This window comes from Hyaena hyaena, unplaced genomic scaffold (assembly GCF_003009895.1).
Source record: "Hyaena hyaena isolate Hyena2069 unplaced genomic scaffold, ASM300989v1 scaffold_291, whole genome shotgun sequence".
NCBI lineage: Eukaryota > Metazoa > Chordata > Mammalia > Carnivora > Hyaenidae > Hyaena > Hyaena hyaena.
The window spans coordinates 412,699-438,335 of NW_024080921.1; the positions used below are offsets into that span (position 1 = coordinate 412,699).

The 25,637-nt window shown below is 36.4% G+C and overlaps 1 protein-coding gene across 2 annotated transcripts in view; it reads right to left on the reverse strand.

Annotated features, from left to right (window-relative positions):
- ARHGAP5 (Rho GTPase activating protein 5) overlaps positions 1–24,915 on the reverse strand; it is a 79,288-nt gene extending 54,373 nt beyond the window's left edge. For both annotated transcript variants that reach the window (XM_039247133.1, XM_039247132.1), the window contains exons 1-2: positions 24,796–24,915; positions 8,414–12,301 (exon numbers count right to left, since the gene is read on the reverse strand). In XM_039247133.1, the coding sequence (XP_039103064.1) occupies positions 8,414–12,133 (3,720 nt within the window). In that variant the 5' untranslated portion in view covers positions 12,134–12,301; positions 24,796–24,915. The remainder of the gene's footprint in view (positions 1–8,413; positions 12,302–24,795) is intronic.
- Positions 24,916–25,637: the final 722 nt, after the last annotated feature.

The following is a 25,637-nucleotide window of genomic DNA, read 5'->3' on the forward strand; positions in this document are numbered from 1 at the left end:
GCCTGGAGCCTATTTCAGAATCTGTGACTCCATCTCTCTCTGACCCTACCCTGCTCACGCTATCTCTCTCTCTCTCTCCGAGAAATAAATAAAAATAAAAAAAAAAAAAAAAATAAATGTCTTAAAAAGTTTTGATTTCATAACACTAAACTCATTTTGAAGTACAGAATAAAGGGCAATAGTCTTCTTTGATTGGCAGGAATGACAAATATGCCCAGTTTAAGAGAAACAGATCTTCCTTAAATGCCACTAATGCCCCAAAGTTGTAATTTTTCAGGTATTAAGGATTCCGAAAAAGGGTTCCTAAGACTAGAGCTCCCACTTAGAATCAAAGAATGAATTTACCAGAATGAGCTCTCTTCTTAGATAGGAAAAAAAAAAAAGCAATGTATAAACTTGGGTTCAGAATTCATTAAGAGTACTTAATTTAAAAATGAACTCAGAAACTAATCCAGCGTAATAAATGGGATTATGGATTAGTAATTCAACACTGGAGTTCCTCAAGGCCCTGATAGGCACTCCTCTGCACTTCCCAAGGTCAATTTCATCTACTGCCACCTCTACTTCAGCGTCTCCTAAATATGTATCTCCAACTCAGTTATCTCCTGTGCAAAATGGTATAGCTAACTGCCAAATTGACATCTCCACTTGAACTCTAGAACCAAAGTTATAATTTCCACTCCCCCTCTAAACCTCGTAAATCTCTAATGTTCTATACCACAAATAGCATCATCACTGTCACAAGGCAGAAACCAAGGTACCTTTCCTGTCTCGTTCACCATCCTCACTTGCTCCTCACACAACACACCATCAAATCTTAGGGATTTTTAAGTACTCTCAAATCTATCTCATTCTCGCCACCGCCACCACTCTCCCACCCCACTCCAACTACTCAAAGCTTTCATCAGAGTTTAGACCACTGTAATAAGCCAATTGGTCTTCCATCACTCAACCCATTCTCCGCACAGAAACCAAGTGATTTCAAATCCATCCACTGTCTAGTTTCTTATCACTTCAAAGCTAAATTACAAAAATGTCTAACAAGGTAAAAGGTCTACGTCTAGTCCCAACTCTCGAGTGTCTCCTTGTACTATACTTTCCCATAGAACTAAGGGTCGGCAATCCAGCCTGTTCCGTTTCTGAAGAGCCATACTCTTCTGTTTACATATTGTCAATGACTGCTTTTATTGCAACAGCAGATCTGAGCAGTTGTAACAGAGACTACATTATCTGCAAAGCCTAAAATACTACCTGTCTCTACAGAAAGTGTACCAGTACCTTCCTTAGATTAATGCCAGTAACAGTGGCTTCTTTAAAGAACATACCACATTCCCTCTCAGCAGGAACACTCTATTCATTCAGCATTAAATAGTCTTCCTTCCACTCAACTATTCTCCTGGATAAGTCCCATGAGATGTGACTTAAAATGACACTTCATAGGGAGGCCTTTGCTCACCCTCTAGACCAGCACATCTCAATTTAGATTAGCCACAATTTCAATAGTCCCATGGCTACCATATTGGACTAACAGTTCCAAGACTGTATATTTTGAGGTGCACTATTCTATCAATCAATATGCCTATCTCTGTGCCAATACCAGTCTTACAAGTTAAACTTTTATATTATCTGATAAAATCATCACATACACCCATCACCACCACTTCCACCTCTGCCTTTTTCCTTAAGTGTCCTATTCTAGGAGCACCTGGGTGGCTCAGTTAAGCCTCTCACTCTTGGTTTTGGCTCAGGTAATACCACAATTCATGGGTTCACGCAAAAAGCCTGCTTGGGATTCTCTCTCCCTGGCCTTCTCTTACTATCTCTCTCTCAAAAATAAACTTTTTACAAAAAGTGTCCTATTCTAGGCTCTTTATTCTTCCATATATGGGTTAGAAACACTGTGAAGTAACCTAAAAAACCTTGACACTCTGAATGAAACACTGAATCGAGAGATTAATCTGAAGAGCAATGACTTCATCATATGCTATATTCATGGATAGGAAAGCACTAGAGTTCCCCATTTATTGAGATCTTTTTCACTGTTTTTCAATACCTTTCTACATAGTGGTATGCACATGTTACTACTGGGAGTAATTACTCCCAAGCACTGGATAATCTATCATGCTTCTGTAAGCAGTATCTTCTCTATTTTTACTAATTCTTTATTGCCGATATACAGAGAACCAACTGACTTTCAGTTACTGGTATTTATCAAGCTATTCTGTTAACTTTTCTATTACTAATTTACTTCTAGATCCTTTTTCGCTTTTACACAATCACATCAGCCAATAATGATAATTTTGCTTCATTCATTCTAATATTCGTGCGTTTATTTTTTTTATTTTATTGCTTTGACCAGGATCTCCACATAATACTGAATAAAGTCGTGACAGTGTGTACATTATCGTGTTCCTGGTTGAAAAGGAAGTCCATTTTCCCATTTAGGAGAATTTGTTGCAGACTTCAATTGTTTATTTGTAGATACCTTTTTTCAAGTTAAGGTTCTCATCTGTTCATAATATAGTTTTCTATGAATTTGTTAAATTTAGTAAAATGCCTTTCATATATTGTGAAGTTTTTTGCTATTATGTGTCTAAAACGCCTTATCTAAAACCCTTGAGAAAAATGTTTTAATAGTCATTAGCCATTTTGTACAGTACAAAAAATGTCAATTATGTAATCCCATTAAATTGTGAGTCAGTACCCTGTACTCAAATACACTAATATTTTTAAACTGTATGGATATTTACTCTAAATAAGATAAACAATGATTAAAAATAGCCTCAAATCAGATTCTGCAACTAAGAGCAGGTCAAATCAAATTGTGTCACAAAGTTTAAAAACAGTAACAGAAACAAAAAACTTGATTTTCAGAAGTTGTTGGATTTCAAAACAGCAGTCAAGGGTCTGAGACCTGTATTTCATTTAGGATTTTTGCATGTATACTCCTAAGAAAACAGGACTATAATTTTCCTTCCTTATACCATCCTTATCTGGTTCTGAAAAAAAACTAGATGACTTCAAGAGAATGAAAGAATGTATTTATGCTGGGGCACCTGGGTGGCTCTGTTGGTTAAGCGCCCGACTTCAATTCAGGTCACAATCTCATAGTTCGGTTCATGAGTTTGAGCCCCACATCATGATCACTGCTGTCAGCCTGTCACTGAAAAGCCTGCTTCAGATCCTCTGTACCCCTCTCTCTCTGCCCCTCCCCCACTTGCGCTCTCCCCCGAAATAAAAAAAATTAAAAAAAAAAAAAAAAGAATATATTTATGCTGTTTTCTACAATAGTCTGTAGAAGACTGAAACGATTCAAGGAGACTTTCTTGAGAAGTTTCCTATAAAATGATCTGAGCCAAGATAGAACTTATTTAAAAGTTATTTAACAGTTATGGGACTGGGGCACCTGGGTGGCTCAGTTGGTTATACATCTGTCTCCTGACTTTGGCTCAGGTCATGATCTCAGGGTCGTGAGACTGAGCCCTGCATATGCTTGCACCTGTCATGGTGCCTGCTTAATATTCATTCTCTCTCTCTCTCTCTCTCTCTCTCTGTCTCCCTCCCTCCCTTACCCTCTCCCTCTCACCCCCCAATGCATTTTCTTTCTTAAAAAAAACAAAACAAAACAATTGTTACGGCATTATTCAAAACTTTCTTGTCTATATTTTTCTAATAGTTTGTTAATTTTTTCTAAACTTTCAAGTGTGTTGACATAAAACTGCTGATAGTAGTCTCAACTTTTTTTTCAAGTATTTTTTTTAATGTTTATTTTTGAGGGACAGAGAAAGAGAGAGGATAAGCAGGGGAGAAGCAGAGAGAGAGGGAGACAGAATTCCTGTGTCCCTGGAGCAGGCTCCAAGCTCTGAGCTGTCAGCACAGAGTGTGACACAGGGCTCAAATTCACAAACTGTGAGATGATGTCCTGAGATGAAGTCAGACGCTTAACCAATTGAGCCACACAGGTAGGCTTCAATATTCTATTATTTTTAAATCTGATCTGTGATCATGTTCCCTTTTGCATTCGCAGTATTTAATTATGCTTTCTCTTTTTTTCTGATCAGTCTTGCAGGACATTTGTCTACTCTTCTAGTCTTCTTAAAGAATCAACTTCTAGCTTTATTGATTTCTCATTTGGTTTCTGTAGCTCTAGAACTTCAAAAATGAATATGTAAGGGAGCTCAGTCGGTAGATGATGTGACTCCTGATCCTGGGGTTCTAAGTTCGAGCTCCATGTTGGATATAGAGATTACTTAAAAATAAAACCTTAAAAAAATAAAAATAAACCTAGTATGTATATCAGCTTTCCACCTTTGGGCAGATTTTTATTAAATACAATGCTATTTCACAATATCCCCCAAATAAAGGCAGTATCCTATTATCTCTCACCTTATTTAGTAACAATTTTATGCCTTTTAAAAATGATTTTCTCCACCTAAAATATCTTTTCTCCTTCTTCAAAGCCAATCAAAATACCCCAAAATGGTGATTTACCTTTTCCTTCATGAGGTTTTGTGAAATAACTACATACTCTATGGTATATCTCAGTCTGTGTTCCTTTGATATTTATATTTAAGCAATACTATCACTAAATAGTGTACATTCTTTAACAAATTTACTAATGTGTCAGGCACTGCTATAAATACATATGAACAGATTTCTCATAATAGTCCTAAAAAAAGTATGTTTATCTCGATTTTCCTAGTTGGAAGTGTAGAGAGATTAAACACTCACACAGCTAGTAAATGGCAGAGCCTGGATTCAAATTCCAGAAGTCTGGCTCCAACAAACCAAGTGCTCTTAACTATTATACTATGCTTCCTTTAATTGTTCTAGTAGTACTTTCTTAACACTGCCCCAAGCACAAGGTTATGGTCTCTCAAACTACCATGTAAACTCTTTAAGGGATGTGTGTCTTCAATTTTTTATATCCTTAACAGCTTTCTGTACAGACTTTAAGCATTTAGCAGGTTTTTAGTGAATGCTTACTTAACAGAAACATGAGACAACAATTACTCAAGTACGGCTTACTCAATGAAAATAGTTTTTGGGCAAATTAAGTTGCACTACAGTGCTCCAGTCTTGCTTGGAAAAAAAAAAAAAATACTATGGATAACTGTCATATAAAATTAGCTTTGGAGTGAGCTAAGGCATTCACTGTGCATATATACATACAAATCCATAGAGCAAAGCTGTGGCCCAACACTGTTTCTATGAAATTTCACTGTAACCTGTGTTTATCTTTTTAAGACCACAGGTATAGAAACTAAACATTTAAGTGACCCCTGATTTATAAATTATTTACAGAACTAAAAACTTCTAAGAAAAAAATTTCTTCAATTTTCTTAGAGTTCAAATATCGTAATACATGAATGTAAAAAGTAAAACAATGTTATATAAAAGTGCAAGGAAATTCTAAAATACCTCTAAAGGTTAAGATAGCTGAAACTACTGTGAGTTAAGTCAACTGAAAGCAGATTACAAATACAACTCAAAGCCAATGCACCACTTCAAAAGAAATGAGGACAAGACTGACACCAAATGTAAAGAGGTACATTATACAAAAAACTGAGTGGAATCAAACACATGAACTATTGCAAGTGCAGAAGAGAATCTAGGCCCATTTTTTCTCTGTAGAATAATAATAAAAATTAAAGACAAATTACTGTATTTAGTGATTTTCAGATGTGGTGATTGTAAATACCACCATTACTTTATATATCTCGAAAAAAGAAACAATAAAATCCTATATTAATCATGATAACAATGAACCCTAGAATTCTGATATCAGAATCAGTAAAATTCTTATCTTAGTGAACTCTGGATGGGTTCTATCCCACTCAACCCATTGGAAGTTGAAAATACATATCATTAAATCAAAAAGGCACTTAATATGCTTCACATGCTGAACATCATAGCTTAGCCTAGCCCACTGTAAATGTGCTTAAAACAAATTAGCCTACAGTTGGGCAAAATCATGTAACACAAAACCTACACTATAAATAAAGCGATGGATATCTTGAAATTTACTGAATACTGTACTGAAAGTGAAAAGCAGAATGGTTGTATGGGCATAGAATGGTTGTTTACCACTCATGACTGCATGGTTGAATGGAGCTGCAGCTTGCTACTATTGCCAAGTATCACAAGACTATCCTACTACATCTCACTAGCCCAGGAAAAAAATCAAAATTCAAAATTCCAAGTATGGTTTCTATTGAATGTATTACTGCTTTTGCACCATCATAAAGGTGAAAAATTGTAAGTTGGAACCATCTTAAGTCAGGGGCCATGTGTATAGTTAAGTGACTATGTAAGACAAATCACGTATGCGAAACATTTAATTCAATTCAAGGACATTATTACTAAACTAATTGGAATTGGGGCTGTGCTAAAATTTCAGAATATAAATACAAATTTGGTATACTCCTTTCTCACACAGTGCTCAGAGTTAAGAAATTAACACTATAAAAGAAATACAGTAATAATGAATATCGAGTCATTTAAGTCTTTTGAATCTAGTGATTCAATTGTTGCATAGTTATCCTAAAGAAAAGACTGAGGAGTGCCTGGATGGCTCAGTTGGTTAAGTGTCCAATTTCAGCTCAGGTTAGGTTCTCACAATTCATGGGTTTGGGCCCCTCACTGGGCTCTGTGCTGACAGCTCAGAATCTGAAGCCTGCTTCAGATTCTAAGTTTCCCTCTCTTTCTGCCCCTTGTGCATGCTCGCTCACTCTCTCTCTCAAACAGAACAATCTTTCATGTAAACTGGCCACTGCAATAAAAAATGATAGCAAAATTAAAAACCTGGAAGCCTACACCACCCAGTTTTAAAACAACTTGTTAAATGGGAAACAATGTAATAAGTAAAGATATTAACTGAAATACTACAGAGCAATATGGAAAAATACAACTAAGTAAAAAAGTTAAAAAATATGTATACATTATTATTACAACTAAACAGAAATTAGAAATAGTGGGGAGATACAAAAAAAAAACTATTGAGACAGATGTTGAAAATCTGTGTTTGATCATAAGATTGTATATTAAATAATAGTACTGTCCCGTCACTAAATTTCCTGATTTTGGTATCTGTACTATTACTATTTAAGAGAATGTTCTTTTTCTTATGAAGTACTTCATGGTAGAAAGAGTCCAACATCACCAATTTAATCTCAAAAGGCTCAAAAAGAATAAACCTCAATACACACACACACCAAATAGATCAAGGAAACAGGGCAATATGTAAAGAGCTGGTAAATCTCTGTAAAAAATATACAAAAGCTTTTATTCTTCCTGCAACTATTCTCTAAGTTGACATTATAATAAAAAGTTACCAAAACAATTAAGTAAAATTATGATCAAAATGAAATATAACACACATACACACAATAGCAATTTACAATAGAAAGACAGTAAATGCTTTATTTTTGTTAATAAGCATAAAGTAATTTTAATAACATAAGGAAGAAAAAATGCTGAAGTCTTTTAGCAGTGATAAAATGTGTAGTAAGAACTAGTGATTAACAGGTGAATATGAAAGATGCCAAAGATCTTTAGTTAGTAGCATGTGTCATACCTGTAGTAAATGTGTATTAAGATGGACATAACTGATGAAGAAATTACCAATACGGAGAATGAAAGCCTGCTGAAAAAGACTATCTTAAAACCATAAAAACCTTGAATGAAGTTTACGCACACTCAAGAGTCAGAGTACCAGATAAAGAGTACTGTGATAAAGATCTAATTAAAATTATTAATTATAACTTTAATAGCATATATATTTAAGCTTTTAGTGCTTAATACCATCAGGTAAATTATTATGTACTGAAAATGGATACTGCATTGCTATTTGGTCAGAATGCTACAATTCAAACTTTAGAAACCTTTTTTGCATGTCTTTAGGCAGTAAACCACCATCCGCAAAGAAGCTTCCTAGGACTGTAAGTTCCAAAATTATAAATAATTTCCAATATTACAAATTATTAATTATATTGTAATATCTTTGTGTGAGACTGGTATATCAAATTAATTTTTGCAAAACTGCTAGAAGGCAGAAAGATAAATGAGATGCTTAAAAACAAACAAAAAGGAGCAAAATCACTTTATATCTGGGTTTCTAATAAGGAAAATAAACATATTCACCTAGAATGATTATACTAAAGAATATGAATTCAAACTTCTACACTCAAGAAGGCACAAGTAAAAAATAATGAAATTTAAAAAGTAATGAAAATAATTCACCCTCAAAAAATATTTAAAAATTAAAAAGAGCTAATTATTTATGGAATAACATAAGGCAGCCTACGTTCTCAATAATGTTGAATTCATTACCTTAAAAAATATGTATTTTAAAAGGCAAAAACAAACATCTTCATAAACATAACCGTAGTAAAGTTTTATAAATTAAACTTACCTTTTTATCTTCTTTAACTTTGTGGGTTTTCTTCTTCATTTTTTTATCATCTAATTCCTGGTCTGAAGTGATTGCAGGATTATCAATACCACCTTTCCAAGTTTCAACAGGAGAAAGAAGTGGATCTTCTTCACTTCCACGATGTCTTCCTTTTCTTTTTGTTTTAGAAGTGGTAAAAGCCTCATCATCACTTGCATCTGAATGTGTTCTTCTGTAGTATGACTTGGCTTTACTAAACAGGGTTTTAGATTTATATTTGTATTTTGAAGGCCTCCTTTCCCCATGACTTTTTGAGGTTCTATCAGAAAATCCATTTTCTTCATCTCCTTGGGTATTATTTACAAATGAGTTTCGAATTTTAATAATGCGAGTCTGACTATCATCTGGGACAACATATATCTCATCAGAATAGCCCTTCTGTTTGAAAATTGTGTCAATGGGTTCCGCATAGTTATCTGAAGGATCCATATCTTCAGGATGCGCCAAAGGTACCCGGGAAATCTGTTTTCTTGGATTTTTACCAATACCAGCTTCAATTGTTTTTAAAAGGTTTGGATCCAGTTTTTTCACATTTGTCTTAGGTACAACTGGTTTAGGTTTAATAGGTGGAGGCACTTTATGGTTGCGTTCATGGTCATGACAGTTTGGGGTGCTATGAATAGGATATTCATTTCCTTCTAAATCTAATCTGTATCTGGAACGGTCACTAGGTGTTGGAAGCAACTGTACATCATCCCCAATTGGACTATAAGGAGGTGGTGCTTCTGTATCATCATCTGAATCAGGGTAGTTGTTATAGGGGAAACAGTCTCTGGGAGATGGTAGAAAAACATCCTCACTTTGATGTGTTGATTCCCTTGTACTATCAGATAAATAGGAATTTTCTATCATATTTTTTTTCTCTAGAACATCACTGAAAAACAGTGTAAAGACCTCAGTTTGTCGATGATATTGAGATAAAGAATACAGGGCTGTAAACTTAGCAGTGATCTCAGTTGCAATGTGTTCTCCTTCAGTCATTAACTCCTTGATGGCCTCATTTTCAAAAAAATCTGCTTGGCTGTCAGTAACTGCCACCAGCTGTACAGGAATGGTGTCTTGAACTTCTGATAGAAATGCTCGAAGCATTCCCATTGATGCTTTCCGTTTGGCAGAATAAACTAATATATACCCATGAACTAGTTCATCTTTCCTTACTCCAATTGAAGAATGGTATGATAATATTGTGATCTGTATTCGCCTCCTTTTTTCACCAATGATTTTATCAAGCATTAGGGAATTATTCTGTCCAGCTTGAGCAGCACTACAAGAATGAGAATCAAGGAAGGGTGAAAGAATAAGATCCACACTAAAGGGATCACCACACATGGCACACATGACAATTCTCAAGTCAGCTTCTGATACATCCTTACTGGTGGGAACTGGGCTCACTACATCTAAATTATGCTTAACTGATTCTAATACTCCTCTTAGAGCTTGCTTTATTTGGGTTTCATTAAATTTATGAGGATATGTACCAGGAGGCACATCTACAAAAGGACATTGTAACTTGTTTGCCAACTGTTGCCCTTGGTGCCTGAGAATTGGTAGATTCTTACTCATGGAATCTCTCTGATTAGCCAGAATTAATGTAAATGGAAGATTAGCCATGTATTTATCTTTTCTGATCTGAGAAGCTTCAGTTCTTATTTTTCCAATAAATTCCCCAATAAAATTCAGTGACTCAATGGAATTAAATACACAGAAGCACCCATGTGGTTTAAAGGCAGCAGTCCACAATTGACTTAAGAAGTAAGGCGACTTGGCATCAACTGGCCGAAGATCAAGTTCATAAATTTTTCCATCTAAGGCATACTCATCATCAGTGGATTGCGTTCTTATCTCATTTGTTAGTTCTTGGGCAAGGCCATCCTTCCCTAAAATGAAAAGGTTAACTTTATCTATATTGGTACTATCATGATACAACCGTAAACGGCCATGATCCAACTGCAAAAGACTATTGGCAAGTAACTGCTCTACTTTAATGTCTGTACAATTTTGACCACTAAGACAGGTTTCTTTAGTGGGGTGATAAACAAACCCTATGTGCTTGAGTAGAAGAGATTCCCTATCAGGTGCAAGTTTCTGTAAAGCTTTATATCTAGGTTCTTCACTCAAAACTGTATGAATTTCACTCATTTTATCTGAACTAGGTGTTGCATTAAGATCTAAATCATAAAAAAGTTCAGAGTGCTCAAAAAGCATTTCCTGAAACTCTTCTTTGGCTTTTTCAACTATTTCTCGCTGATGCCTACCATACACCTCTTTGCTATCAGCCTCAGTGATGTATTTAAAGGCTTCATCCTCCATAACAAAGCACATAACTTCTTCCCATGGCTGCCCAGGTGAAATGAACTGAATTTTTTCCAAAGTCTTTTTGAATTTTTCCTTCATTTCTACCCTTCTTTTCTCTGATATTAGATGTTGTACATGGTTCTGATAGACTTTCTCAGCTTCTAAAGTGCTCAGGAGGTCAAACGGGATTCGTCTATCATTAATTTTGTCTATATGGTCAGTTTCATCCCAAGGTGTTTTTTCTAGCACCACAAAACATAACTGAAAATCTGCTCTCTTTTCCATTAGCTTCAAAGCTTCTGACCAATTCAAATGTTCAATCTCTTCTAGGTTTGGCAAAAGAGTGTTAAAAGCTCTTGGTAAAGTATTTATATATTCTTCTCTCCTTTTTCTTATATGTTCCTGTTTAAGTTGTTCTATATGTTTTGAGAATGTATTCCTGGCCTTTCTTGTTCCCTCTAAGTTGATGTATTCTTCATAATCAGGATGATTTTTTAATTTATTACTAACAGTTTTCCAAGTTGCATGATAATCTCTCACAGTCTGCACAAGTTTTTCAAACTTATCTGTTGCTGTGACAACAAGTTGTCGCTGTGTTTTATAAGCATCCAGATAGGGAATAATTTTAGGCTTGCCACGAGTTTTATCCAACATTTGTACCAGTGCAGTGAAACATGTCTCGATGTTGACATTAAATCGTGCTGATGTTTCCACTACAAGAAGGTTCTTTTTGTTTGAAGCAAATGCCTGAACTTCTCTAAGGTAATGATCCACACACTCATCACATTTAGTTGCTGCTATTATTACAGGTTTTTTTGATTTTGATAGTTGGACAAAAAGATTATTCACAAATTTAAGTTGATCATCAAACTTCCTATTGCATCCCTGACTCACATCAATACACAGTAAAAACCCATCTACATTGAGCTTCCCTTCAGGCATTTGCTTCTGTTCAAAGTCTTGTTCCAAGCCCAGTTGATCAGTGCAAATGTACATTAGTTTTTCTGCTGACTGCAGTTTAGAGGCAGCTGCACGTTTTATATATGGTTGCAAATTCGTACTCCGATGAGGCAAGAAAGTCTGGTCATCAATGAACTCTGTTTGTTCAATGACATGAATTTTGCATTCTACTCCATCTTCACCATTTTGTGTTATGTCACCCCAGTACAAAAAGTGATCATTGTTTACTACTCGTCCTCCAAAGTCAATGGTGCTAAGCACAGAAGTATGCTCTGGGTAATATTCATCTGCTTTTGAGCGTACAAATCTATTGCACAAACAAGACTTTCCAACTCCACAGTTACCTTTGTCTTTTTCAGTCCCAGAGAGTCCAACTACACTGATCGTATAGGATGGGGGGCGAGGCTCTTTGTTTTTTGCCATCATAACTCTCTTCTCATGTCTCTACATTCATAAAGATAACCAGATATACTTCTCATTCTGAAAATAAAATCATCTCAAAATACAGATCCGAAAGTTCAGAACTATATTTGGTTCTTTGTATTTCCCTCATTTCTGTGCAGAGAGGTCTTCAAGATCAGAAGGATCATCTTCCTAGAAAGAGGAGAAAAAGGACAAAACTTAATCAGGAATTACACATTAAATTATATACATACTATAGATGTTCATAACAAAGCACATGGACATACATTAACAACGTAACATGTATTTTAGGAAAACACCATAAAGACTTCTGAAATACTGTTATAAATCGAAGAGGATTTCAAAATTTAAGACAAATATCACAATTAAAATAACTACATACAAAATTTAATATAATGTCTCACAAACTTTAAACTAAGCTCCTACTAACCAAATGTGCATTTTGTCTCTATTTCTTCCTATAAGTTTGAAGAAATACTAGTCCTTTCCCCTCCCTCAATTTTCTTGCCTTCTGTGATTGGAGGCTATGTTTTGCTGATAACTAAAGCAAGTTGTTGACTTTACAACTCCCTCACAACTTTTAAAACAACCTGCTTTCTATTACACTGTTCCCCAAAACCTGTTCCTTAAAATGGAATTTCATACAAATTTACCAAGATTTTAGAATTAAATAAAATTTTTCATAAAGTTTCAACATGCTCCTGTGAAATCTATCAAATTTTATTTCCAAAAACAAATTTAAAATGTTCACACAGTTCAACAGGTAAACAGAAATGGACAGTTAATACAAATACTGAGAGTATTTAACTAGACCAAAGTATCTCAAACTATCAAGATGAATGATCAATTTTTATTTCATCTCTGCACATTTATTTTTACAAAATGCAGTAAGTACAATTTTTTTTAAAAAACCCAAGCCCCAATTATTAGATTCAAGAGACATAAAATCACTGTCAAATTATTTCAAAATGTTCTTGATTTCTATAATCATTTCCTCTAAGAGTAGTTACAAAAACCTCATGGACCACATTTTGAATAGCATGAAGTTAAAGAATTTTGAGATTATATATTCGAGACAATCTTTTACAATTATTTGATACACTAACAACATTAAATAACCTGGAAAAATTGCACGTAACTTAATTTAGGTTATTTATGTGGAAGCAATGAATCAGTCTTTTATGATAGTCTTATAGATTCCTCATTCTTTTGAGGTTGAATTAAAAGCAATACATCATTTCTACCACGGTCAGAGTTTCACAAGATAGGGAAAATATCCAGTCACATACATCAACATATGTGAAAGTTATCTTCAGTTCATTCAAAATAAAGATAAAGAACATAGAGAAAAAATAAAGAAGTAAGCAAAGAACCACCACTTGCCCCAAATACTTGGCTTCGACATTGACCTCAACTGCAAGTAAACATCTATTCAAATTACACTGTGCATTTACTATACTAACAACTAATGGTTAAGAGAAAATATAATTTAAAATTATGACTAACATTTCTGGTAAAATATTAAAAAGTAAAATTTCAGATTTATCTTTGTATTCGTGAACTTTATTCTATTAGTCTCAACTATAAATATTAGTATCTGCTATGTGACATTCAAACAAAGCATTTATTAGATTCACTTTCCTAATAAATCCTAGGTTGAAAAAGCAACACACGAAGTAAAAACCATGAATAAATAGAAGTTATTTCAAATCTATTTGAGTTTATGACAACAGTAAAACCAAAACTGCTTTGATACATGGTTTCCCTGTCTATAAAAAGGGGCTGTGTATCTACACAAATTTAAGAAGTCATTTTTTAAAAATGTTAAGCACCTAGCAAACAAAGGATTTAATAAACATTAGTTCTATTTATTAATTTGATTCTTGGAACCAGTGAAGCTGTCAAAGATTTTTTTCAAAAAAATGATGCAGTCAGACCTGTGACTTAAAAATACTTATCTGGCAGCAATATATACGATAATTAGAAGAGAAAGTAGGGCAGTCCCTCCAATTCTATGAACTCTTTTTCATTAATAAAACTTTTAAAAAATGTTAATCTGGTCAAATTCAGTTATTTACACGCAGCACAAATTTAACTTTCTTTACCTAAGCTGTGTAAAAGAGTATTTGTATTTAATGGTAAGAAAACACAGTGAATGAACTGGATAACAACATTATATACAGTGATAAAAAGACAAAAGGAAATTAGTTTGGAAAAACAACACAATGATTTCATAACTAACAATTTAGAAAAAAAAAACCTGAAAACACGCAATAGGATCCTTTCGTCTTAGTAGAAAAGCAGAAAACTGCAGACAATACACTGTAAAATGTACATCAAAAGAAAACCTACCTAGTGATTACTTTGGGGAATTTTCACGTTCAGCAGTACAAACACTAGCACTACATATGTCTCTTTATTAAAAAAAAACAGCTATTCTGAAAACTAAAAGGAATTCAGATCATGGTAAGACTGTCCCCTGTCTTCCAGTTTAAGAGACGCAAAGTTAATAGAAAAGTAACAGAACATTGTCATATGAACGTAAGTATTATAAAATATTCTCAACTACAAACCTAATCCCTTGCCTTAACATTCACTTTCATTCCTCATATATGCTTATCCAAACATTGAAAGGCACGTTTCTGCTCTCCTACACCATGTACCTCAAAATACTGAGATACCTTTCTATCTTAAGCTACAGAGTGTAAGCAGAAATGAAAACTCTCTTATCGCAAAATGTATTTTAAAAGTTTCAAAGGGGCACCTGGATGGCTCAGTCGGTTGAGTTGTCCGACTTCAACTCGGGTCATGATCTCGCAGTTAATGAGTTTGAGCCTTACATCAGGCTCACTGCTGTCAGCACAGAACTAATTTGGATCCTCTGCCCCTTCTCTCTGCCCCTGTCTTGCCTGTGCTCTCCCTCTCAAAAATAAACATTTTAAATAATCTTTTGAGAAAGAAAAGGGCCTTAAAATTAAAAGAAGATGAGTGAAGGTATGAAGTTACCACCCTTTCACAGGTCAGTGAAAAATGGAAAATTTCTTATCTAATGAGAAATAAAATTATATCGAGGATAAATTTTATAATGAGACTTCTACATATCTGAATAAATTTGACAGTGGTAGGCTCTGAATCATGCATATTAAAGTTTAAATTAAAAATAAGATAGCTCTATATGACATTTATGGTTTTCAGACCAAATTCACAGTAAAATACCAATTAGAGACTAATGACCATGTTCTTCTTTAAAGAAGGCTACCTGCTGGTATTTTGAAGTCAGTTCCAGAGCTTATGCCATGGGTCACCATAAAGTGATTTTCAAACAGTGATGCAAAATTCTTTCACCTACAGGTGAGAAAGAAAAATACTGGGCAAATAGTTGCTCTCTCCTGCCAAATCTCTCATCAAAGCAGTGCATTCTTCATCTGATTTAGAAGTTTATTTGATCCAAAAGATGTTTCTAATTTTTTTTTAAAGCCCTAATTTAATAAAAATGTTTTCAAGGATCCCTGTTTGGCTGAGTAGGTTAAGTTTTGAGCTTTGGCTCAGGTCATGATCTCATGGTTCAGGCTGAAGCTCAGAGCCTGGAACCTGCTTTTGATTCTGTGTCTCCCTCTCTCTGCCCCTTCCTCCCCCCCCCCTCAAAAAAAATCAATAAATGGTAAAAAATAAAATAAAATAAAATATAGTAATATAAACTGTTTTTAGATTTTACAAAGGTTTGAGAAACCATTGACTAGGGAAAAACCTATCACCTGCATCCAAAACATTTTGCTATTTGTTTAGGTGAGTTTGGTATTACCACCTCATAAGATGGCTTTCATGAGGTTAACTGTAATAGGTTATTAAGGGCATTAACTTCAGACAGGCACCTGGATAGCTTATACATACATGACTTACCTACTGGCCCTCAATATCCAGGTCAAAATTCCTATCCATTAAATAACCGAGGTAGTTTTTCTTCTGTGCTTCTTTAAAAAAGAAAAAGGAATCCTTTTCTTTTTTTGTGTACTTTCTGTCACAAACTAATCGCTAATATCTATATGCAGGTTATTCAATTTAATTTGAAAATTCCTTTCAGATATGTTTAATGGTAATATTTGATAATGTTGATTCCTACATCTTTCTGATTTTTGATGTGACTCTTTTTTCACATGACTTGTTGTCATTTTCTCATATTTTTACTCATAAAGGAACCAAGACAAAAGTAGCAATGACCTACTCAAAGCTATCCAGTTAAAATGAGTCTCTGGATGACCCATCTTTATTTTCTTAAGCAGTAAGTTTGCAATGCAGTTTATTTTTCAGTATGCCTTTAGTTTATCTTATAACCACTTCAAGGAAATGTTTAGATCAAATATCTTCACTGAAATTAAAACAACGTATAACTTGATGGAGCTACAGCTGATGAGAGAGTAGGAGGGACAGAGCAACTATGTGCCCAATAGTCTTGAAGGTCCCTCCCAATTGCCTCAGAAATGAAGCCATCTATACAACTAAGTTTTCTAAGATATTTTACTAAGCCATTCAAACACAACATGCTCCTCTTAATGGAGTTTAAATAACGTGAGTGGCTTTCTGTTAAAAAAAAAAACAAAAAAACTTTTTAAGTTCTACAAGGAATTCAGGAAACTGGAAAAAAAGAAATTCTTAGTAATTCTGGATTTAAACTAAATTTTTTTTGTTTTGTATATTCTCACAAAATTTCTGCATTCATAAATAAAAGGTATAATATTTTAATTATTTTACACTTTTATGTTACTAAGTTATTATACCATGTCAGGAAATTCCTGTTGGTCCTACCTTCATAATATATCCAGAATTTATCACTTTTCATTCCATTTATTGCTTTAATCTGACCCATCTACTGCCATATCTGGACCCAGGTTATTCAAAGGCTTCCTAACTAATTTCCCTGCTTCCACTCCTGCTCCCTTTCCCCTATTACTATCAGAGCAGCCAGTTTCTTTTAAAAGATAACTCAGAACTTAGGTCCCAAGCCTTCCAATGCCTCCTAAAAGTCAAACTCTTTTTATGGCTTACTGTAAGATCTGCCTTCTCCAACCTTATCTTACTCTCTGACCTACTCTCATATATTCTCCCACTCTGCTCCAGACACACAGAGGAACACACAGTTTCTCAACATGCTAAGCATGCCTGTGCCTTAACACTTACTTTTCCCAACAACCTCCAAAGTTGCCCTTGCCTCTTTACTTTACATTTACTATGCAAATTACTCTTTATTACTTGTCATTAGACTCTATCCCTCTCCCCACCCCTACTCCAGATTTAACAAAGATTCACAAAGGCATAAATCTTTATTTCATCAATATATTGCATAAGACTCCAAAAGTGCCTCCTACATAGTACTCAATAAATGCATGAATCCTAATAAATACTAAAATCAAAATGTTCTTAATTCTTTGGCCAAAAAAAAAAAGAGGAAAGCACATTATGTTTACTAAATAAGCACTGTAATATATTAATCTAAAGCTATTAATGGAGGAAATGCACATATATTTCAAGGTTCCAAAAACAGTCAAAAATTAAGTCATCAGAATAAAGAATATGATCTATAATATATTTGCCCTAATAACCATCTAGTTTTTATTTTTGAAATTTTTAGAATCACAAATATTATAAGAAATTACATTTTCCAGACCTAAGTAAACAGAAGAATCTTTGTAATTACTTGCTCCATCTTCTTTAAGTTCAATAAAACATCTCTTACATAAACAAATATTTGAGAAAAGACAAATCCAAGCCTTAAGACTGTCATATATTTCAGAATCTTAAGTGATGTAAACTAGCTTAAGAATAAAAGTAGCAACTGATTTACTAAAGATGAATATGATACAATATTAATATAGTATTACTTTTCTTAATTCTTATTCTCAGTAACAAATTTATTAATGCTGTGAAAAATTAGAAGAGGAAATGAAAAAGCCATTTTAACACATATGATAGCTAAGTAATTAAACAACGTAATAATTGTAGAAGAATCAATTATATTCCACAGTATTTTCTTTGACCAAATATTCTACCCACATAAGTGCCTCTTAAGGTTGAAAGGAACACTAAAGACATCATTCCAATGAATTGGGTCTTTACACAAGATTATAATCAAGTGCATGAAAAGAGAATCTAGTAAAAATTTCAACAATGTATGCAGTGACTAAATAACCTGGAAGCATATCCTGGTTAGCATTTAGGATTAAAATGTTAGGAAGGAGATTTTGTTGCTATTGCTGTTGTTTTTACCACATTCCCAACACCCTAAACAGTGCCGGACACAAACTGGCTGCTCAAATACTTGATAAGTAAGTGGGCCAATCTCCAAACTCAGATCCTAAACCAATGAAGTTGTATTTGTAGTCAAAATTAACAAAAATTGCACAATGCTATGGGCCCAAAATCTATTAGTACAGCAGAATAATCTAATATAAAAAGTCCAGTTTTTTCCAAGACCAACAGTCTGCTTGTTAACACAAATTTGGTAAGCCTGAAGGCTCAATGGAAGTATTTCCAGGAGGGTCCAAGGAGGCATTACTCTGGAGCTCCTTCCCCAAGCCCTACTCAGCAAAGATAATACTTTTATTCGTTTTTATCTTTTGATATTTCAAATACTGTTTGAAAAAGTTTCACTGCATAAAGTATTTGAAAACCAATGACCTAAACTATTTCCAAACAGATTGACTGCCTCTCCTATTATTTAATCTACACTTTTCTCTAAGTTACATCTGACGCCTTGGTATGAAAGTTATTCTAAACTCTTTCTAGATCACTGCCTTACTCTATGGTGAAAACAGAAGAACCAAAGGTCGCCTGATTTATATCAACCTGTGTAAACAACCCATTAAGTATTTATTGTGCTTACCACTATCTGCTCAGCTTTATGTCAGAAGTTTTGAGGGTACAAAGGTATATGCAGGGGAAGTCCACTAAGCTAGCACTATGAAAATGTTCACCTCCCTTCCAGAGTCTGAGTCTTCTTGCTTTGGAGAAAACAGCAGTGAAAGGAAGAGTATGATATGACATTCAAGATTATAATGCTATACCAGAGGAAAAATCATTATTTTCATTACACAAGCTACGTTAGGCAAGACTTAACAATATTCTTAATGATGGGAACATTAGACTAAACATAGACTAAAAATAAGTTATATATTTAAAAAAAAAAAAAAAGGCTTCCCCACTGTTTTTAAAGAAACTTTAGAGTACCACAACTGAGAAGACAAAGGCAATGGGCTATACCATGGAATTGATGAATGCCATAGGAATTTGAAAAAATGAAATATCAGTAGAAGCAGGAAAACTTTTTCTGTAAAAGGCCAAACAGTAAATATTTTAGGCTTGGCATCCATATGGTATCTATTAGAACAATTCAACTCTATGGTCATAGCGCAAAAACAGCCATAGACAATACTTCAATGAATGGCCATGGTTGTGTTTATGAGCACTAAAATTTGAATTTCATATAACTTTAACATGTCACACATTATTCTTTCAACTGTTTTCTCAACCATTTTAAAATGTAAAAAGCCATTATACAGAAACAGGACAGAAGACCAGATCTGGTCCAAAGGTCATAACCTGGAAACCCCTGGAATAGATTAAGTTTCAGTGAGGAGAAAGGACTGGAGACAACTGTGAAAAATAGGATGGATTTGAATTTTAAAAAGAAGTAAATCTAGGTATGTGATTAGGGTACAGTGGTTGAGCATAGCTGCATGCTGAAAAGTAGACTTATTTCTTATTTCACTTATTTCTGGAAGATAAAAGGTATAACATTAAGGTCTTCAAGGACAAGCAGGAATGAAACCTTGTAATAAGCAGTAAGAAGCCACCATAAACTAGAAATGGAATACAAAATTAGACTTGCTGAGGCACAAAGCCCAAGAGATGGACAAATACTGGGGACTTTTGAAAGCACCTGAACTATCACAGAAATGAAAAGAGCAATCCAAGAAAAAAGAATTTGGTGACTGGCTGCTAATAATAAAGACAAATGAGTCAATGTTTCTTAATGAAAAACTACTCAGTTTCAGCAACAGATGGTGGTATCATTTGAGTTTCAGGTGACAGTATTTCTGAAGAGAAATGAAAACACAGAAATGAAATGAGGCAACATCAAGATTAGTTAACCTAAATTTCAAGATCATAACCTTAAGAAAATTATTTAAGAGACCAATTAATTTATTACTCTTATAAGAAACATCTAAGTAATTACTTAGTCAACAAAGAGTAGTAGCAAATCTGGATCTTTCAATTTCTCAGATCATAGGAATGTTAATTTTTCACTAGGTCTATAAACAGTCAACCAAAATAAAAATAAATACGTAAATAAAAAGAGTTATTAATTTGGTTTTGAAAGGTTAAGTATGGAAACAAAATTTTGGATCAGAAAGAACACATGATAAACAGGAACAGAATTAACAAACTCTTATCAGAACCAATGCACAAGTTCTTCCAAGGCTGCTGGTAATGCCAACGACAGCAAAGATGATAAAGAGTTAAGACAAAAATTGTTTATTTCCCCATCACTCCTTTTTAACCTTGCACTAATACGTTTCCCCCAAATCTTTCAATTTCGCACAAAAGGTACAAACTGATGCTCTTACACTTTTACCTTATATTTTCCTTTCACCTGCCAATCTATCCTCACTTCCCTGTGCTTTTGGTCTACAATGTCATTAACTTACCCAATTTTTTTTCTTACTTATTCCAATCCTCTGCAACTTCCAAATCTTATCTTCTTTATCTAAATTCCTTTACACTGATTTTTAAATCAGTATGTCCTGCCTTCTATATGGCTCCTTCTATACTATGTTGAGCTGGCATCTAACCATTGCTAAATTGTCAACGTCTCTTCCCACCAAAGCTATAAGCTCTTCTAAGGGAGTGATACTTTATATTTCCTTGTTATCACTTACAGTGCCCTAGTTGCTCAATAATTGTTCAGAAATAAAATATGCTAAATCTAATATGAAGCTAGAAAAATGAAAATTAACTTTTACCATTAACTCTTCAGGATGAAAGCTTGAGATTCTAACCAAGTGACACTTACATGTCGTATTTTAACCCTAAAATTATTCATACATATACATATACAAAGTTATTCATAACTCTTATTCCCAAGTAACAGTTCTGAGGCATCAAACAGTAAGACATGACCAAACATTAACAATCTATGTTTACTGCAAATCTAAAGGTATTCTGGACAGGCAACCTCCAAAATACAGTGAAAAAAGATCAACCTTGCTTACCATTTCAAACTTCTATTTGCAGTTAATATACCCAAATTCAAATGATTAATTCTTCTATAAGTGATTCCCAAAGACTTCCTGATAAAAATAGTTGTTCTCTTTTCTTCATCTCTTAGTACTTATACGTATTTACTCCTTTATAGTTACTACCTCATCAACTAAAGCCCAAGCTACACAATCTCTAATTTATCTTGGTACTCTCAAGGCCATACACATAGGAAATGCCAAATAAAGGTAATATGAATTAATGAGTAACAAATCAGAGACTTTCTTTTACGTGCAGATTTTTTCAAAGGAATTTTTATATTTAAGTACAATACACTTAACAAAAATAGAAGTGACTATGGTTTGGGAGGGTGGGTTGTCAGCAGAAGTCTTAAGCCATCCAGGAAAAATCCATAAGGGGTTCAAGTAATAGAGTTTTAAAACCAACTGAGTTAAAGTTCATACTTAATATTTTTAGCACTGAATTTTTTTCTTAATTTCTAATATGGTTTTTCCTGGTTTGGTAAAATGATTAACTACAACCTGCATTTAAACAAGTAGGAGCTTGCTTACTCAAGTCACCAAATGATGAATGACTTTATCAAGGTTTCTTCACCATTCTTTTTAGAAAACCAAATTTCCCTATTGTACTTTAAATGTATGTTACAAATATTTTTTAGAAACATGGATACTACGAAGGCAGAACACCTGAGTCAATTACATGCTCTGCATACCTTCCTGGTGTGCAAAGAAAAAATCACGGGTCTTAGAGCTCTAATAGTTTTTAAAATAATTTCAACAGAAATTTGTTGCAACAAATGAAACTTACTCTGTAGCCACCAAGAAAATTTGTATTATGCCATTTCATACTTAAGTGAGGAATATCAAAGGCAACACTTACTTACCTTACGTCCTGCTAAAGTTGAAAAAGCTTAGTAGTCTTCACAAGACAAAACTTTTCCTTCAGTATTAAAAAAATAAGTTAAAAGCTATTATTCTAAGCTCTACCACAACTTCCAAAAAAAAGGAATGCAAACACAGTATTTTATTCCTTAAAGAAATATTAATTTTCAAGTTCAAAATAATTTATTTTCTTGAAAAGAGCAAGCGTACTAAATCTGCTTTACAACAGAAAAAAAGTGTGAGGGCAGGTGGAGGTAAAACATTTTGGAGATGTGGCAAAATTAAGATATTAATATTGGAATAGATTTTTTTAAATTTCTAAAGTGGGGCACCTGGGTGGCTCAGTCAGTTGAGTGTCCTCTGACTCTTGATTTCTGCTCAGGTCAAGACTCAGCATCCTGGGATGGAGTCCCAAGACCAGCTCCAAACTGTGTGGAGCCTGCTTATGATTCTCTCTCTCTCCTCAGCTTGCACTCTCTTAAAAAAAAAAAAGCTAACGTATAATTTAAATGGAGTGGTATACTAAAAAATGAGAAACATCAGAATTCTGTAACAATTCTTTCTTACAGCAAAGTATAACCGATCCATTCCTCAATGCTCTTATAACTAACACAAACAAAAAATGGTAAAATAATATATGCTGAGGTGGGTTTTAAAAAAATGTAGACTACGTGACTAACAAATCGACTGTCATCTAGTCATCCGTGTCCTGACTAAAGACTACTTTAAGTCAATCAGATCATAAGTGCTATTTCTTGATAGTTAAATACATAGGTATACTCAGATTTTCAATCATGTACATTCAGTCATAAAGTGCTCCAAGGCCTATGCAAGTTTTTTGGTGATCCACACTTAACCACTCTCTTCCTCTCCTCTACTACAGATACGGGAAATGTGGGTCAATTCGAAAGAGCCAAAAATGAGAAAGCAATTTAAAATGGAAATAAAATCTTAATTTGGAAATTGTCTAGTAACAGGTTACCTATACGGTATGTATACCTAAAAATACTCATTAAGAATAGTTTTATCATAGTGAAGTCAAGTGTAACTGACAGTAAAACATCTCCAAAACACATTTTACTAATCTATCTTAACCAAATACTTTTCCAAATAGTTGCATCTGGATTAAATTTTTGTTAAAAGAACCATTTTCAATGAAGATTTTGAGAAATACTTCCCAGAAGTGAAGGCAAATGGATTCAATGCAAATAACTCCTCCGCCCCCCTCCCCAAAATGTATTTTCAAACTGAGTATTGGTTTTGGATGTTTTAGGTGAAGCCGGCAAACCCCTCACCCTCACCTCACCCTCACCCTCACACACACACACCTGTAAAAGGCAGCACAAGCAAATACCAGTAAATACAACGACGTATTCCACCAGTATTCCACTGAATATTTTAAAAAATGACACCGTTTCCTATCATAAAGATAAAAGTAAATTATATTTAGGAATTTAAACTTAAAACGGGCGCACGCACATTGTGTATGCCTATTTTGGTCGAGACTTAGAACACTTAAAATTCCCATGTATTAAGCATGAGTCAAAAGTGGATTTCTATCATATGGCAAAAGTGTAAGCGTCTCCCTACAACTTTGTCGGAATTTTACCACACGTCCCAATAGTGTTTGCCTTTACTTCCGAGCACCTTTCGGCGTTAGCGACACCCACAGCCTCCACCTCACTTGCATTTCTAATAACGCTGAAGAGGGAGGGTTTGAGGGAGTGAGTATTGCTGTATGGATAAGTGCGCGCGCGCTCCCGCGAGGTTCCCCACCCCCACCCCGATACTTTTCTTTAGTGGAAACAGAGGGAGAATCTAAAGGTTATTCTAGCAGAAACTCAGTATCAAAGCCTCAAGCCGGCCGCAGCCAACCGAGAAGACTCCGTGTTTTGGTTGCGCAGCGCAACTTCTCACACCGTACCCCGAGCTTTCGCAGCAGATAGGAAACTGGTGAAGGGAACCCAAGGGGGAGCGGGGGGAGATCGGGGAAAAGTGAAAGGGCCGATCCCCCTGAAAAGCGCCTAAGTTTGCAACCGAAGACTGCTTCCGCGAATATGCGCCCACCCCCACTCTGCCTTCCAGGTGGAACTCGTTAACAGCAGCAACCGAGCCAACAGACACCGCCACCTTCCCTCCAAACGTACCATCGGAGAGCAGGGCAAGTGAGGGCGGCGGGCGAAAGCGGGCGCCTGGAGGGGCCGGCGCGACCCCCGGCCACCACCAGGCCTCCGGCGACCCCGGCCGCGTCACCTGTGGAGAAAGCGCCCCCTCCCCCGGCCTCTCTGCCCTTCACGCCGACCGTATCCCCCCCCGCGGCGGCCGCTCCCCGCTCGGCCTGCGAGGACGGAGCGCGGCGCCAGGCTCCCCTCCGTGGCTGCGGGGCCCCAGCGCCTTGAACTGGTTACAACCGGCGGCGGCGACCGAGCGGGGCAGCCGGTGGCGGGAGGGTCCCGGTCGGGGAGGGGACGAGCGGGCAGGCCCGGAGGAGCTGGGATCGCAAGGTCCTACCTAAGACCGTGGGTCTCCTCCGTCTCCTCCTCAACGGCAGCGGCCCCGGCGGTGGCGGCGGCAGCGACATTCCTGGGGAGCGCTCCCGCCGCCGCCGCCTCCTCCTCCTCCTCCACTCTCTGCTCGCCTCTCTTCCCCGGCGCGCTCACCCAGCGCCGCGTCCCCTCAGCCACCTCCCCCCGCCCTCCCCAACACACACGCCCCGAAACCTTAAGCCCTACAGCTCCCACTGCCGGGTAACCCACCCTCCCTCCCTCCCGCCCGCCACCAGCGGCGGCCCCGTCCCTCCCCCCTTCCCCAGTGCCCGCCGCCGCGCCGGGCTCAGTAATGGCGGCCACTCGGGCTCCCTCGCGCTGACGGATCTCGCTCCCTCTCTCCCGAACTTTACCTCAGCATCTCTCCCGGCGCGCACCGCCGGAACGCACGCGCGCGCGCGCGCAGCCACACACCCGGCCGGGGGCGGAGCGGCGGCACTGCCTCGACGGGGCGCGCGCGCGCGCGCGCACCCGCACCACCCTCCCAACAATTCCCCGCCCCCGCCGCCCTCACCTCGCGGTGCCTCCCGCGCCGCGCGCCCGGCTGGGCCCCGCCCCTGCCCTCGTCTCCGGGGAGCCTGGGAAGGCGCGAGCGCTCGGGCCGGAGGGAGGGGAGCAGGCGCGGGGCCGCGTCCTCGCTCGCGTCCGGGCTCCCCCATTGGCTTCTGCCCCTCCCCCTTCTTCCTCCGCCTCTCCCACCCATTGGTTCACTCTCCTACTCCATTCCTTCTCACCTTTTCCCTTTTACCCATTGGCGTGGGTATTTTTCCTCCGCTTTCCCCTTTCTCCGTATTCTCCTCCTCCGTC